The 15,730-nt window shown below is 43.9% G+C and overlaps 1 protein-coding gene across 2 annotated transcripts; it reads right to left on the minus strand.

The window, feature by feature from the left end:
- Positions 1–212: 212 nt before the first annotated feature.
- Positions 213–15,519, minus strand: LOC131723179 (intermediate conductance calcium-activated potassium channel protein 4-like). Of its 2 annotated transcripts, none has more exons than XM_059016686.1 (9): positions 15,181–15,519; positions 12,225–12,320; positions 10,643–11,100; positions 9,913–10,048; positions 8,466–8,576; positions 3,743–3,864; positions 3,302–3,371; positions 2,002–2,189; positions 213–1,078 (listed from the first exon to the last, which is right to left on the minus strand). In XM_059016686.1, exons 1-8 carry the CDS (start codon positions 15,424–15,426, stop codon positions 2,010–2,012), a joined length of 1,419 nt encoding a protein of 472 aa, XP_058872669.1. In that variant the 5' UTR covers positions 15,427–15,519; the 3' UTR covers positions 213–1,078; positions 2,002–2,009. The 2 variants fall into 2 exon arrangements, with proteins under 2 accessions (XP_058872669.1, XP_058872668.1); XM_059016685.1 differs by having other exon boundaries at positions 1,980–2,189.
- Between the last annotated feature and the right edge of the window lie 211 nt (positions 15,520–15,730).

Genomic DNA, 15,730 nt, shown 5'->3' on the forward strand with positions numbered 1-15,730 from the left:
GTGTTATATGTGCAGTAAACTGCAAATGAAATGTGCTTATTTTTGGGGTCTATCAAACAATGCTTCACAGGAACTTAAACCCACCTTCAATACATCTTTCCTGCATTTCAGTACATGTTTGTTGTCCATCTTTTTCAGAAAAGGTTACAGAGACAAGTTGTAAACTTGCGATGCCACCTTGACAGGAAACCTCAATCCCACAATGCCTCTGGTTAAAGTTTAAAGTTTATTTATTTATATAGCGCCTTTCACACCAGTGTCCCAAAAGCATTTTACAATACAGTAAAATCAACAACAATAATGCAGTCAAATTAAACAGAAAAGTACAGTACGATTAATAATAAGAAGATTAGCAAGAGAACAGTTACTAAGGAACAATTCAATAATTAAAAGCAACAGAAACACAGTGAAGGAAAAACATAAAAATACCATTAATAAAAAGAGAAGAGTAAAATGACAATATTAATAGATTGAGACACAAAATCAGGATTCAAAAGCTAATTTAAAAAAAATGAGTTTTTAACCTCAAGCTTAGTGACTCGAGCTTCCCTGATATCAGATGGCAATCTATGTATTCCTCAATCTCGATGCATTATAGCTAAAAGCTCTTTCGCCCTGTGTCTTAGTCTTTGGAATAGCTAGAAGGCCAGAATCGGCTGACCTTAGAGCACAGATAGGTGCACATGATGCTGTTTACAACCGAGCCGTTCCACAAACCAAGTTCACTGGTTCAGTGGACCCGTGACTGCTAGATCTAGTGACCTGATCACGAAAACACACAACCAGATGACCTGGTCATAGCGTGGAAATGCACCCCAGATCAACCCTAATTGTTCACGTCACAGTTTGCGTTCTTAAAGAAAAAAAGATTTTAAAAAATCATTTGATTTGCTTGTTAAAAAAGGCACATGGCTTTCCTGAGTTTCTTTACCACAGAGTCCCGTGGCTGTTCACAAGCTGTAGTCTGCCCCCTGGTGTTTGGAGGATAGAACAACAGCTGCTCTGGTCCAACTATTCCTGGTCAACAAGAGTCTTGTTGGACAGACAGACAGACAGACGGGTGGCTGGAGACAGACACCTGTGCAGAGGAGGAAAGATCATTAATAATATCAGTTTATTAATTCATTAATCAATCATATCAAATGCGTTAATCCGTTAAAGGTAATTATGAAAATAGCGAGTTAGTCTGTTTATCGGTTTTGCTATATAATTTTGCTTTGTTCAGTGTTTCTAGTGATTGAGTATCCTGTTAGACCCTGATTCGCCTTGGATAGAGAGCTGCTTTTTAATTCTCTCTCATGGAGTACTGCATAAAACATGTATTGAAGCACTTGGATTGAGATCTGCACAGATATCACAAGCTAAGAAAAAGAAATTAGATGGAAATAAGACTCCCATTGCACAGCAGTTTGATCCATTCCTGGTTTCACTAGGAGGTTATTAATAAGAAGACACACCTGAGCTTGTTACCTAGACACACTGGGGCTGATCAAGCTGGTAGCAGTAAAACCTGGAATGGATCACACTGCTGTGCAATTGGAGTCTTATTTCCATCCCTGATCTCTCTGTCTAAACATCCCACAGTTACCACCAACATACTGTAGCTTTATTCAGTATAAAATCAGCTACAAACCTCCTTCAATCAAAGTCTATCTACAGGGCTGGGAATCAGACTCCCGTTGCACAGCAGTGTGATCCATTCCTGGTTTCACTAAGAGTTTAATAAGATACACCTGAGCTTGTTACCTAGACACACTGTGGCTAATTTAGCTCATAGTAAAACCTGGATTAGGTGAAACTGCTATGGAATAGAAGTTTTATTTACATCCCTTTTGTTCATGGTGAAATGACCTGGTCTCCCATTGCTAGGGACCCTGAATCGAGATGCTCAGACACCTTGGCACCCAGTTTCCCAGTCCCTGACTCTCCCAACCCCTCACCCTCCCAACCCCAGCCCCAGCCCCAGCCCAGCCACTCACCCTCCCAGCCCCAGCCCCTCACCCTGGGCTCTACGTGAGGCTGTAGTCCTCTGCTCTGTGCTGCACGGCTCTGGAGAGGGGCTGTGATATGTCATGGAAGGCTATTCTCAGCGCATCCATCTTCTGCTCCATGGAGTCGATCCTGTGCTCCAGCTCCTTGTACGAGTTGCTCCAGTTCACATTGAGATCACACGTTATCCTCTGCAGGTGCTGAGACACACAGAGAGAAACAGACAAACATCATCACCTGCAGCAGCAGAGACACACGGAGAGTGAGAGAGACAGGGACACACACACACACACAAACAGAATGAGACACACATCACCTGCAGAGACACACGGAGAGTGAGAGAGGCACACACACACAAACAGAATGAGACACACATCACCTGCAGCTGCAAAGACACACGGAGAGTGAGAGAGACAGGGACACACACACAAACAGAATGAGACACACATCACCTGCAGCTGCAGAGACGCACAGAGAGTGAGAGAGACAGGGACACACACACAAACAGAATGAGACACACATCACCTGCAGAGACACACAGAGAGTGAGAGAGACAGGGACACACACACAAACACAATGAGACACACATCTCCTGCAGCTGCAGACACACAGAGAGTGAGAGAGACAGGGATACACACACACAAACACAATGAGACACACATCTCCTGCAGCTGCAGACACACAGAGAGTGAGAGACACACACATCATCACCTGCAGCTGCAGAGACACACAGAGAGTGAGAGACACACACATCATCACCTGCAGCTGCAGAGAAACACAGAGAGTGAGAGACACACACATCATCACCTGCAGCTGCAGACACACAGAGAGAGAGAGACACACACGCACATCAACTGCAGCTGCAGAGACACACAGAGAGTGAGAGACACACACATCATCACCTGCAGCTGCAGAGAAACACAGAGAGTGAGAGACACACACATAATCACCTGCAGCTGCAGAGACACACAGAGAGTGAGAGAAACAGACACACGTCATCACCTGCAGCTGCAGAGACACACAAACACACAGCGATAGGTACACACACACAGAGAGAGATAGGGACACACACAGAGACAGAATGAGGCATGCACACAGAGACAGGGACACAGGCCACTGCACGGCACACCAGGGGAGACTTTGATACAGCAAAGTTGCCTCAAACTAGGTCTCCAGGAACCAGGTTTCAAGCCACTGTTCCTGAGAAAGTGGCCTCGTGTTCCCTTGGCTTAACATAGCAAATCACGCCAGTGAGCTCACAAATAATAACCCAGCAACAGACAGTCCAGCGGAGAGCTGCTCCAGCACGTACCTTTAAGAGGTCCACCACTTTATTACCATGATCTGTCTTCTTCCTCTGCTGGAGCCTAACGTTCCGAAATCTGGCAAAGGAAAAGTAAGAAGAGTTTTAGACTCGCCTGATGACATTAAATCTCCTCCTACACGTTTAAATCTTAGGATTATACCAATCAGAGCTCTCCATACGATGCACATTGCAACAATAAAGTGGATGAGAGTGCTGTACATGAGCGCAACATTCCCGTGTATATGGACATGAATAAATATTAGATACATGACCTCACACTGCACGCATCCTGCTCTACACACTACTGATGACCTGTGCATATCTTTGCCAGTGGTTAAGAAAAAAATAAATATAATCTGACAATTCCCCAAATAATTCAACCTGCTCTCAAAATCTCAGTACTCAGGTACGTGTGCGTGCTTGTGTTTGTCGCTTGGTCACACTCACACTTGGATGGCCTTCAGCAGTCGTCTCTGGTCCCTCCTGTGTTCTCCGCTGTGTCTCCTGTCTCTGCTGCTCCTGTGAAGCAGCCAGCACTCCCTCAAGACGTTGGCCGCCGCGTTGCGGATCTGCACACAGAGACCAACCACAATCAGCACTTGCTCTCAACACAGGGGTCACGGGGGTCCCAGAGCATGGCCCCCTGCTACACCAGGTAGACTGCACCCTCCCCCCCCAACCCACCCCCAGTACCTCAGTATCATGAGTTTAGTGTCCCACAGTTACCCGTCTTGTATCTAACATTCAAAATCCTAAAAGGTATAGACAATGTCGACCCAGGGGACTTTTTTGACCTGAAAAAAGAAACAAGGACCAGGGGGTCACAAATTGACGGCCGGAGAAGCGCACTCGCTCACTGCGCTGGGATTTCTGAAAAACATGACCCTCCTCAGAGGCTTGTATACAGCTTTTTGATATCTTTTATACTTTGTAAACTATTAAGCTTTTTGTCCTTTTTTTGTCCATCTTCATTCATTTTAATGGGACTTTTTTCAACATTCTAAAGCTCCCCATTGTTTAAAAACTCCCAGACTTCCAGCATTCAATTTACTGTAAACGATGTAACTTTTGACACAAATCAGCTGCTTTGACCACTTTCCCAACAAGTAAGACAAAAAGTTAGAGCATATGGAATCTTCCTCTACTTCTCTGCTATTCAAATCTGAAATCAAACAGAAAAAACTTTTACCAATCAAGGGGAATAGCTGTTTTAGTAACCGCATCAACTAAATTTTCTTTAACTTTTTATAAACAACTGAAATTTTGACCACTTTCCAAACAAGCTAGACAAAAAGTTAGAGGAAATGAAATCTTCCTCTACTTCTCAGCTATTCAAATATGAAATCAAAAGAGGAATGGCGTCTTCCAATCAAGAGGTACAGCTGTTTTAGTAAACTTCAACTTCTTTCAGGAGGCTACTTCCCACTGTTGAATTAACTGCCATAGAACTTTGAGAAATTTCAAATTCTAGCACATTCCAAGCATGAGACAATTAGTAAACAACCTGACTTTTGACACAAATCAGCTACTTTGACCACTTTCCCAATACAGCAACCCCCACAACTTTACTTGTAAGGTTACCATCTAGTTTAGATTTAAAAACGTATGTTTCTAAGCCAGGGCTCTTTAACTAGTTTTTTAATTAGAAAAAAGTTAGTCGGGACAGAAGTATTTTACTCTGCACACGTTTAACAATGTAATACATATATTGTAGCACTGTTGCTACATATGTGGGTGTAATTTTCACTCACCTGTCTCTTTAAGTAAAGGCAGTAGCCTGGCCAGGCCAACCTATAAAAACTACATTTCCCAGTATCCATTTCTTTCTTTCTTTCACCCCATTGGTCCATTCAAAAGTTCATCCACCAATCCTCTCACAATCTTCACCTGTCTCTTATTTCTCTGATTGTGGGGGGTTGGGAGTGTGTTTTTTTCCTGTAGCTAGCACCTTGGTGAGAGAGGCTGTCTACCTTTTGAAACCTAATCTTTATACTGTTAGCTAGATATTATTCTTTAGCCTTTGTTTTTCTTTTTGTCTGCTGCTTTAGTTTATTGTCTAGTTATCGTTTTTTGCTTAATTAGGTGGGGTAGTTTCTTTTGTGTTTTTTTGCTGGAGTGTGCATCTGTTCTGGACTGTTTGCAACCTCAGTTTTCATCAAACATCCATTTCATCGCTCTCAATTATTATTTATTTCTTAGCAGACGCCCTTATCCAGGGCGACTTACAATCGCAAGCAAATACAAATACATTCAAGTGTTACAATACAAGTAATACAATAAGAGCAAGAAATACACTAATTTTTGTTCAAGTGTGACAAACCACAATTCAATAATACAGCAGATAATAGTGATAGTTACATTAGGATATGATTAAATAGTGATAGTTACATCAGGATATGATTAAGTACAAAATACTACAGGTTAAACACTTGGCAGATTACAATATTCTGAAGTACAGGATTAAATGCAGTAAAATAGGGGGCAGATAAGAGCAAAATAAAGCACATTTAAATGAAGGGTGATAGTGTCCCAGGATACAACAGAGGAGTTCTACAGGTGCTGTTTGAAGAGGTGAGTCTTAAGGAGGCGCCGGAATGTGGTCAGGGACTGGGCAGTCCTGACATCTGTAGGAAGGTCATTCCACCACTGCGGAGCAAGGGTGGAGAAGGAGCGGGCTCGGGAGGCAGGGGAGCGTAGCGGAGGTAGAGCCAGTCTTCTAGTGTAGGCGGAGCGGAGAGGTCGAGTGGGGGTGTAGGGAGAGATGAGGGTCTGGAGGTAGCTGGGTGCAGTCTGGTCAAGGCATCTGTAGGCTAGTACAAGAGTCTTGAACTGGATGCGAGCGGTGATCGGGAGCCAGTGGAGCGAGCGGAGTAGTGGAGTAGCGTGGGCGAAGCGAGGCAGAGAGAACACCAGGCGGGCAGCAGAGTTCTGGATGAGCTGGAGCGGACGGGTGGCGGACGCAGGGAGGCCAGCCAGGAGGGAGTTGCAGTAGTCTAGGCGGGAGAGTACCAGGGCCTGGACCAGGAGCTGGGTGGCATAGTTGGTAGAGTTCTTCATCTCCTGAAGAACTCTACATCATCGTTCACATTCATCCCAATTAATTAACTGGACTTCCATACCGGTTTGGTGAGCTCTTTCCGTTGACTTTGTCATCGTTGTTGTTTTTTTTCTTTTGTTACTTTTTGGGACTTCATTACTATTTTGTTGATTTATATTTTGTGTTGCATTGTTTATTCATTCTGTATATTAATCATCCTCCGTGTCAGTAATTGTTAAATGGTTGTGGTTATATTCTTAAGCTCTGCTGTGTATCTTCATTTATAATCTGTTTTCCTGGGTTTGTTTACACTATATTCTCTTCCTTGTCACTCTGTCCCTAATTGAGTTGTTTTCTTCTGTAATTGTTTAGTCTTATTCTTTTTGTCAAGCTTTGTGTTCCTCGGAATAAACCAGTGTTTGTGTAGTTAAATTGACGCATTGTGACGACCCTATTTTACTGTCAGTCACCCTTACTGACTTATTTAGTTTTAATTATTTGGCCAGTAGTATCTCCTAAGGGAGGACAGTACAGTTGCCTATCAGCTGTGTAGGGTGACCGTTACAATATGTTTGTATATTGAACAAGACTTAAAAATGTTACCATATGAATAGTACTTTAATAATAGAACAGTGAGAACATTTAACGGAGTATCATTCCAAACATTTTAAAATGTATGTGACATATCAATAGTACAACGGTTACACTATCATATATGCTATTATATACTATAACATATAGTCTGTGCGACAGTGTGGTTGTAAGTAAGGTAAAGATGTGACACAAAAATGAAATCTTGTTTCTACGTTTTGGTTCATTTCCCAGATGACGACATTTGATGTTTCTGACCAAACTGTTCATCTCCTTTTTATGGTATACTTTTTAATAAATCTCAAAAAGCACATCGATCAGCGCACGATCGCACAGGAACTGGTAGGAAGAGATCAGCGCCTCTACATTTGAGCTTCTAACTGCTGAGCCGTCTGGACACGTATTTCCAAAAGCTCCGTGTTTGGTTTCAAAACGCCTTTTCATATTGTATTCCTTAACTACTGACACACATCCCTTGCACAATAAACACACTGGTTTTGCGTTCGGTACAGTTGGTAAAATAAGTATTTATTTGTCCACTCATTGTTGAATTTACGATTTTCACCATCGTTTTATCTTTTTACCAGCTAGACTAGAGAGCCACGTTTATATCACTTTAAAAAAAAAAGACAGAAAAAAAATTAATGGCAGCATGAATAAAAAACTGAAATCGCCCACAGAGTGCGTAAAGCGGAGAGTCGCGCGGAGTGGCTCGTGACTCGAAAGGGGCGGTGTGATGCGCGCATTACTTTGCCGGATACAAAAATAAAACACGTCTTTATCACAAATTGAATTACGATGTTACATTTTTTTTTAACATATTTGTTTTAGTACATTTTTATAATTTTTGTTAACTGTCGGCAGTCACTTGGTGGTCCCTTGCGGGTCTCCAGTTGAAAAGCCGTGTTCTACGTGTTCGATGCCTGCCTCATAATAAAGTTGAGAGCGCACTTTCTATTGAACTCTTTGCATGACAGACCTCCCCCTCCTAAATTGCAAATTGAAGTGAATTTAAAGAATAATAATAACTTTTATTTTTGATAGGAACGGTGAATTAAACTGGGTATGAACTGCAAAAATAACTTATTTTGTAAGGAAAAGGTGTTTCAGTGGGTATGCTCTTATTTTTTTAGTCACTGTCAGAGTTGATTGCTTGTCTCATTCGCTTGGTTGGTGCTGTCGTTGGTGGAGGATGATTGCAAATCTTCACAGAGACAGATTTGTTAAAAGTGCCTAAAAAACACCACTGGGGGGGGGGGGGGTTGGTTACTTATTCCTGGTTCCTGTATTGCAGCAGTGTGGAGTAGTGGTCTGGACTCTTGACCGGAGGGTCGTGGGTTCAATCCCAGGTGGGGGACACTGCTGCTGTACCCTTAAGCAAGGTACTTTACCTAGATTGCTCCAGTAAAAACCCAACTGTATAAATGGGTAATTGTATGTAAAAATAATGTGATATCTTGTAACAATTGTAAGTCGCCCTGGATAAGGGCGTCTGCTAAGAAATTATAATAATAATACATGACATAGCCAATGCTGGCCTACCTTCTTGGTGTCCTTTGTGTCCATCATGAACTGGTGCACGTGCTTCTCAGCCTTGTTGAGCACCAGTTTATTTGAGACGACAGCAACCAGCATGGCGGTGCATCCCACTCCCTACAGACAGCATAGGACAGATGGTTCAACATAATGTACACATAGAAACAGCACATTGCAATGACTCGCATCCCAGCGCATTGAAGAGAATGGAGAGGTGAGGGCTGGATGCGAACCGCACGGTTCAAAGAGGAACGCCTCACCATTCAAATGAAGAGCCAGCTCTGTAGTGGAGAGGTCAGTGTTATTAACTCAACTGAAGAGCCAGCTCTGTAGTGGAGAGGTCAGTGTTATTAACTGAAGAGCCAGCTCTGTAGTGGAGAGGGAGGTACGGCTCTTATGCTGAAGTCAGTGCTATTAACTCATCAGCTGCTAGAAGGAGATCCATTGCAACATTAAGTGTCTTAAAAATCGATAGAAAAAAAACATATTAATACATGAGTTAAATTGATTTACAGGAGCAGATCTCCTTTATGGCTAAAACAGGTGCACAGATTACCAGGGAATTCTCGTAGATCCATACAAAAAAAACACACACACAACACAGCACAGAGTGTAGCTTACTTAAAAGCTGAAGAAATAGGAGCGCATACACTCAGCTAACCCTCCCCCTGAATGCACACACTGCGTGTTTAAAACACAACACACAAATGCTGCATTTCGACCTGTGATGCATATAATAAAAGCAAAGTATAGCCGACTCTTTAGAGAGAGAGAGAGAGAGAATGGGATCGCAATGTTTCAGTCAGTGGTCTGATGTCATATGCACAGCCACTCAAAACAAAAGAAGCAATGGGGTTCTAACACAGTTGCACACTGCTTTATACACTGAATCCAAGTCATTTTGAAACGAGTTAAACTGACTGTATCAAGTCTTCTCTGTGTTATTGTATTGGAGCTGCATTAAGTCCCCAGCCCCTGTGTCTCTAGAGCAGCGCACTGCTTCCCTTGTGTAGTTTATAGATTATCCCAGTGAGTCACTTTGCTTTATCGGCAACCGGTAGAGACCAAAGGAAACAGCTCAGCCCAAACCAACACCAACACCACCCAAAGAGAGGGACAGGTGGGGAGAAATAGAGAGAGATAGAGGGAGGGAGGAGAGAGAGAGCGTGAGTGAGGAGGGATAGTGACAGAAAGAAGGAGATAGATCCATCGACACAGTGAATTGTTACACCGCATCTATGAAGAAGCACCGCAGTGATGGGAATAAGATTCCCATTGCATAGCGGTTTGATCCATTCCTGGTTTCACTATGAGTTTAATAATAAGACACACCTGAACTTGTTACTGTTCCTATACACATCTGAGCTAATCAAGCTCATAGTAAAACCCGGAATGGGTGAAGCCGTTATGCAGTGGGAGTCTGATTTCCCTCAGCAGGGAAGCGTGGTCCTACCATGACTCCGGTGAGCAAGCAGACTGTCTTCCCACAGGTGGTCTTGGGGGTGAGGTCTCCATATCCGATCGTCAAGAAGGTGATGGCGACAAGCCACACCGTATCTTCCATGCTGCCCACAGCACCTTCACTCTGCCTGCAGGGGCACAGTGCTCATCAGACTGGAGCATCAGCCCACTGAACTGAATGGAGAGGCAAGGGCTGACCATTCAACTGAAGAGCAGGCTCCGTAGTGGAAAGGCAAGGCCAGTGGAAGTATTGTTTTACCAGACCTCTCTGCTTCATAATGCTTGCCTATGCTTTACCATACCATAAGGGCAGCAGTGTGGAGTAGTGGTTAGGGCTCTGGACTCTTGACCAGAGGGTGGTGGGTTCAATCCCAGGTGGGGGACACTGCTGCTGTACCCTTGAGCAAGGTACTTTACCTAGATTGCACCAGTAAAAACCCAATTGTATAAATGGGTAATTGTATGTAAAAATAATGTGATATCTTGTAACAATTGTAAGTTGCCCTGGATAAGGGTGTCTGCTATGAAATAAATAAATAAATATCTCTCTGTGCTTTACAATGCTTGCCTATGCTTTACCAGACCTCTCTGTGTTTTACAATGCTTCCCTGTGCTTTACCAGACCTCTCTGTGCTTCCCATGCTTTCACTGTTTTATATTCCTGTGAGGAGCACATTCTAAGGTGCTCTCTCAGCAGACAGGCACTTCAGCTGCTTACTGACCTCTCACAGAGAGTGAGGATCCAGGAGGCGGTGAGCCAGAGGAAGACGATGAAGGCGAGCAGCGTGAGGCCGGGCTGGGTGTTCATCAGCAGCTTGAGCACGAAGAGGAAGTGGAAGTTGATGTTGTTGAGGGAGCCGATGCTCCTGTAAGAGGCACTCTGGTGGATCTTGCTGTAAAGCAGCAGAGAGCGAGGCACCAGGTACAGCCGCAGGAACATCATGGAGCTGAGCAGCAGCTCCCAAACTGGCAGGGAGCAGGTGGGAGGGGTGGGGAGCGTGGAGTTCCAGCCCGTCCTCCTCAACCCCTCCCCGTCCACCCCGTCCTCTCCGCTCCCCGGGAGCCAGGCCAGTGGGACGGGGTGCAGGGCACACACTACCAGCTCGAGGGAGATGGAGAAGACGCGCCGGGCAGTGAGGGCGATGCGCCAGTCCTCCACAGAATGATCGATCATGAACACCTGTGTGGAGAGACAGACAGACAGACAGACAGACAGACAAGGGGTCACATCAGGAGGGGACAGAAGGACTCCTATCCCAGTTTTGTTCCCTTTAGTAATAGCACTGCCTTTGTAACAGGGCAGAGGAGGCTGGGCACTAACTGGCAACCCCTTGCACCGCTAGCGAGCGTCTTAAACACCGTCTTGCAAAAAGAGCCTGTGCCGGGTGAAACCCGAGCCTCAGAAACTCCACACGCACCGTGGAGCTACCAGATACCTTTCGAAGCTTGGCTGAAGAACACAACATGAGGCAATCACCAGCCTGCCCTTCGGCACTCCTCTCATCAGCACTGGCTGCATTATTATGCCATTATTATTCAGTCATTTATCAGACGCTTTTATCCAAAGCGACTTACAGAGACTTGGGGGTGAACTATGCATCAACAACTGCTGCTGCTGCTGCAGAGTCACTTAAAGGAGCGCTGACCATCTTTAAAACCTATTCTTTTACCTCTTATTAGCTTTATTAACAGAATCATTGGTCCCTTCCTTTAAAAGAAGCGCTGACCATCTTTAAAATCGACTCTTCCCTTTAATTAGCACTTTCTACATCAACCCCTTCTACCTCAATTTAAAGTAAGCACTAGCCAATGCTTTGGAAACCTTTTTCATACCTCTTATAAGCGCTAGCTATATTATTTATTAGTAACTGAATTATTCATTTAGTAAACGCTTTTATCCAAAGCGACTTAGACTAGGGTGAGAACTATACAGCACAACTGCTGCAGTCACTAAAAATATAACCCCTGTTTTACATCTCATTTTGAAGGACGGCTCCGCCTTTACCAGACCTCTATGTGCTTTACAATGCTTCCCTATGCTTTACCAGACCTATCTCTGCTTTACAATGCTTCCCTATGCTTTACCAGACCTCTCTGCGCTTTACAATGCTTCCCTATGCTTTACCTGACCTATCTGAGCTTTACAATGCTTCCCTATGCTTTACCAGACCTCTCTGTGCTTTACAATGCTTCCCTATGCTTTACCAGACCTATCTGAGCTTTACAATGCTTTCTCTGTGCTTTATTACACTTTACAGTGCTTTTACTATGGGAAAGTCTCATAAGGGTTGAAAGGCTACTCACCTGGATGTCTTTGTAGTGGAACGCCACCAGCAGCCCCAGCAGACACACAGTGGACAGGCTGATCAGCAATCTGATAATGAAGACAGAGACCGAATCCTGCAACACAAGAGCAGACCCACACAATCACATCCCTTTACACCCGGTCCTGCTGAGACAGTGAACCTGCAGCCAGTACCACACAGAGACAGCACTGAGCCTCCACAGCCCCTGCACTGAGCCGCACTGTCAGTGAACCTGCAGCCAGTACCACACAGAGACTGCACTGAGCCTCCACAGCCCCTGCACTGAGCCGCACTGTCAGTGAACCTGCAGCCAGTACCACACAGAGACAGCACTGAGCCTCCACAGCCCCTGCACTGAGCTGCACTGTCAGTGAACCTGCAGCCAGTACCACACAGAGACAGCACTGAGCCGCACTGTGGGCCCTATTCAGCAACGTTCAAACCCCTAAAGTAATCGCAGAACAGTTCTGTGAACAGTTAGCGTGCCACAAATCAGGCGCACGTGTGGCAAACAGACTTTGCCCATTCATGTGATTTAGTGACCGTTAGTGCCCACTCGGCAAGGCAGCGTGAGCGCGGGACATGGCCTAAACTTTAGGGGCGTGTCCTCATTTACATACAAATGCAGCGATTTAGCAAACCATCAACAGTGTTAGCGTTTTAATTAACATGTGAAAACCAGGTCTAAACTGCGCGGGAATTACATGGTCGATTAAACACCATTGAAAATACCAAGGAAGCAGGCAAAGAAAAGACAGACCACTTAGACAGGGGTTCACATAACCGGTACGCAGCATGCATACCGAGAAAGAAAAGAAAATAAAGAGGACTTAGTGGCGGAAGATGTCATACCCTCTAACTTTTTGTCTTGTTGAGAAAGTGGTCAAAGTAGCTGATTTGTGTCACAGGTTACGTCGTTTACAGTAAAGTGAATGCTGGAAGTCTGGGTGTTTTAAAACAATGGGGAGCTTTAGAATGTTGAAGAAAGTCCCATTAAAATGAATGAAGATGGACAAAAAAGGACAAAAAGCTTAATAGTTTAAAAAGAATAAAAGATATCAAAAAATTGTATACAAGCACACTATTCCAGACCGGTCTACACGTTTTAAAGTTTGAACGGCGTTTGTAGCATAAACTGTGTAAGAGGAGTAGCCAAAGAATAATATTAAGAAGTATGTCGAAGATTTAAAGTGGGGACTCTTGCTTCGCAAGCCCCACTGATAATAATGTGCTATTAAAGCCAGGGATATGAAATCATTAATGTATATGAATATGTTCTAAACGACCAGTAACCCTCACGCTATGCAATAGGCTACAAGTGATAGAGCGAGTTACCTTGAATAAGCAGCCACCGAACACTGAGCGTCCGGGGATTCAATGCGTTCACACGCAGCCAATAGCCAGCAGTAAATAGAATCATTCAGGGTTCCACGCGTCACAATGCTTCTTAATTGGAAGCCTCGATTATTTCAAACGTGAAGCAGCGCGTTACATTTAACAAAATTATCTACCAAAGGATTTTGTATGAAAAATTCCGAACACAATCTGTATTTATTTATGTAATTTGACATATCGCATTTAGACTTGACTTGTGCAGTTAATACAATTCTAGGAAGTTTTCGTCACAATATTAGATAACGTTTAAACGCAGGTAGATGCCAGTTAAAAATGCTCCAAATGACAAATGAAGACAAGGGCACCCCAGCGGGTGAAGAAAGTGACGGGCTGTATCTCCAAAGCGTTTCCCCCGTTTTAATTAACTCCTATTTTTAAAAGGAGAAAAATCAGGTAAATCAGGCTACAGAATGAGACACAAAACACTTCGAGAGCGCTTCAGAGAACCGGAAATGCATCCCTTAGTTCGGTTCTGGTTTTGTAAAATTAACAGGTGATATTATTATTATTATTATTATTATTATTATTATTATTAATAATAATAATAATAATAATAATAATAATAATATTATTTTAAAAGCGCTTTTAAAAATAGGAATGAATTAAAGACTGGAGTAAACGTTTTGAAAATATGTCCCGACGTGAGTTTAAACCGCTACGGTCAAAACAAAGTTTTAACAAAGTGAAGACAGGTGCCTATAGATTTTATTTATTTTTTCCTCTGTCTATATAAAACACCGCTGTCTTTTAGCGCATGTTAGAGCACGCTGGGAAATCACCCTGGATCGGGGGACTCCGGTCAGTCCTGGAGGGCCATTCTCAGGTACAATGAGATCATGCACCACTGCAGGGTCTGGATGCAGCTCTAATTGGTTCAATAAACGATTCAGATCAGGATCGGGATATCCACGGACAGGTGCTTCATGGAATCCGGGATCCAGTCCTGTTTGCGATTCCAATTCCTTTTGAAAATCAATTCCCACTTCTGAAGGAACTTCAATTGATATTTTAGAGACGACATAATTGTTGATTGTTCAGTTGCTATCATTTGAAGACAATTTAATCGACTACCAAACGGTGACTTCAATGGAAGTGATGTGCGGCCGCCGTGAGAAGCGCATTTTAACAGAATGCTGCTCATCGTTGCATCGTTGGAATCGATTAAAAGTGAATGTGAATTGGGAATCGGGAATTGATTTTAAAAATGAATTGGAATTCAACCCAACCCTGGTAGAAATAATAACATAAATGTAATAAATGTAATGGCAAATGATTCCAGGCATTTTAAGTTCCTTTATAGCTTATCTAAAGTGAGCAACACTGGGCATTTGATAGTTATGGATGAGATTTAACACACACAAAATCGAAATAATCAATTTTCTTCTAAAACGTACTATCGCTGAGAAAGGAAAATGTTTTAAAATGACAAAGTTCGACAGCTGAACTATGTTACAGAATTCTGAAGGCGCTTTTGCAGCAGCTTACGTTAGAAGATACTGAAATGTTTTTAAAAAATGTACACTGAATTGTTTTATTTGAAGTATTTCGAAGCAGCCTACCTTGCCGCAGACGAACCAGCAAAGTTCGGTTTGCAGAATCATGAGAACAATCCCGGAGAGGGCAATGCCGAGCGCCCAGCCGCACAGCCTGCGCTTCTCCTCTGAAAGAATGGTCCTATCGCGCAGCTTGCAGTGGTTCGGTGAGCCGGGAGCCGGCATGGTGATTTCAGCACGCACCTCCTCGTTCCCATTCCCCGTGCTCGAGTTCACAAGAGAGGTGCGAGAACGTGTCGTCATCAGTTCCATGGTGACAGTCGAGTCTTCTCCTTCTCGTTCTCGTTCTAAGTCTGCTTTTTCCCCGACAACCGAGCTGGTGCTGCGTCTGTGGGTACTAGAGGGCACAGCGAGCGATGAGAGCGACATCTGAGTATCGGTCTGTATAGTGTGATGATAGCGATGTGACAGTCTTGAACAGCAGCACAGGCACACAGGGACACACAGACACCCCCCCCCCCCCCCCCCCCCCACACACAAACAGAGACACACACAGACACACCCCCCCACACACAAACAGAGAGACACACACGCACACACACAAACATACTCTTGT

Source organism: Acipenser ruthenus, chromosome 53 (genome assembly GCF_902713425.1).
Source record: "Acipenser ruthenus chromosome 53, fAciRut3.2 maternal haplotype, whole genome shotgun sequence".
Classification (NCBI taxonomy): Eukaryota; Metazoa; Chordata; class Actinopteri; order Acipenseriformes; family Acipenseridae; genus Acipenser; species Acipenser ruthenus.

Coding starts and splice junctions, on each gene's coding strand:
- LOC131723179 (XM_059016686.1), bottom strand. CDS start 15,426: ATGGAACTGATGACGACACGTTCTCGCACCTCTCTTGTGAACTCGAGC. Junction 3,865..8,465: donor ACACAAAGGACACCAAGAAG/GTAGGCCAGCAT, acceptor CTCTGTGTGCAG/ATCCGCAACGCGGCGGCCAA. Junction 2,190..3,301: donor AAGTGGTGGACCTCTTAAAG/GTACGTGCTGGA, acceptor TGTGTGTCTCAG/CACCTGCAGAGGATAACGTG.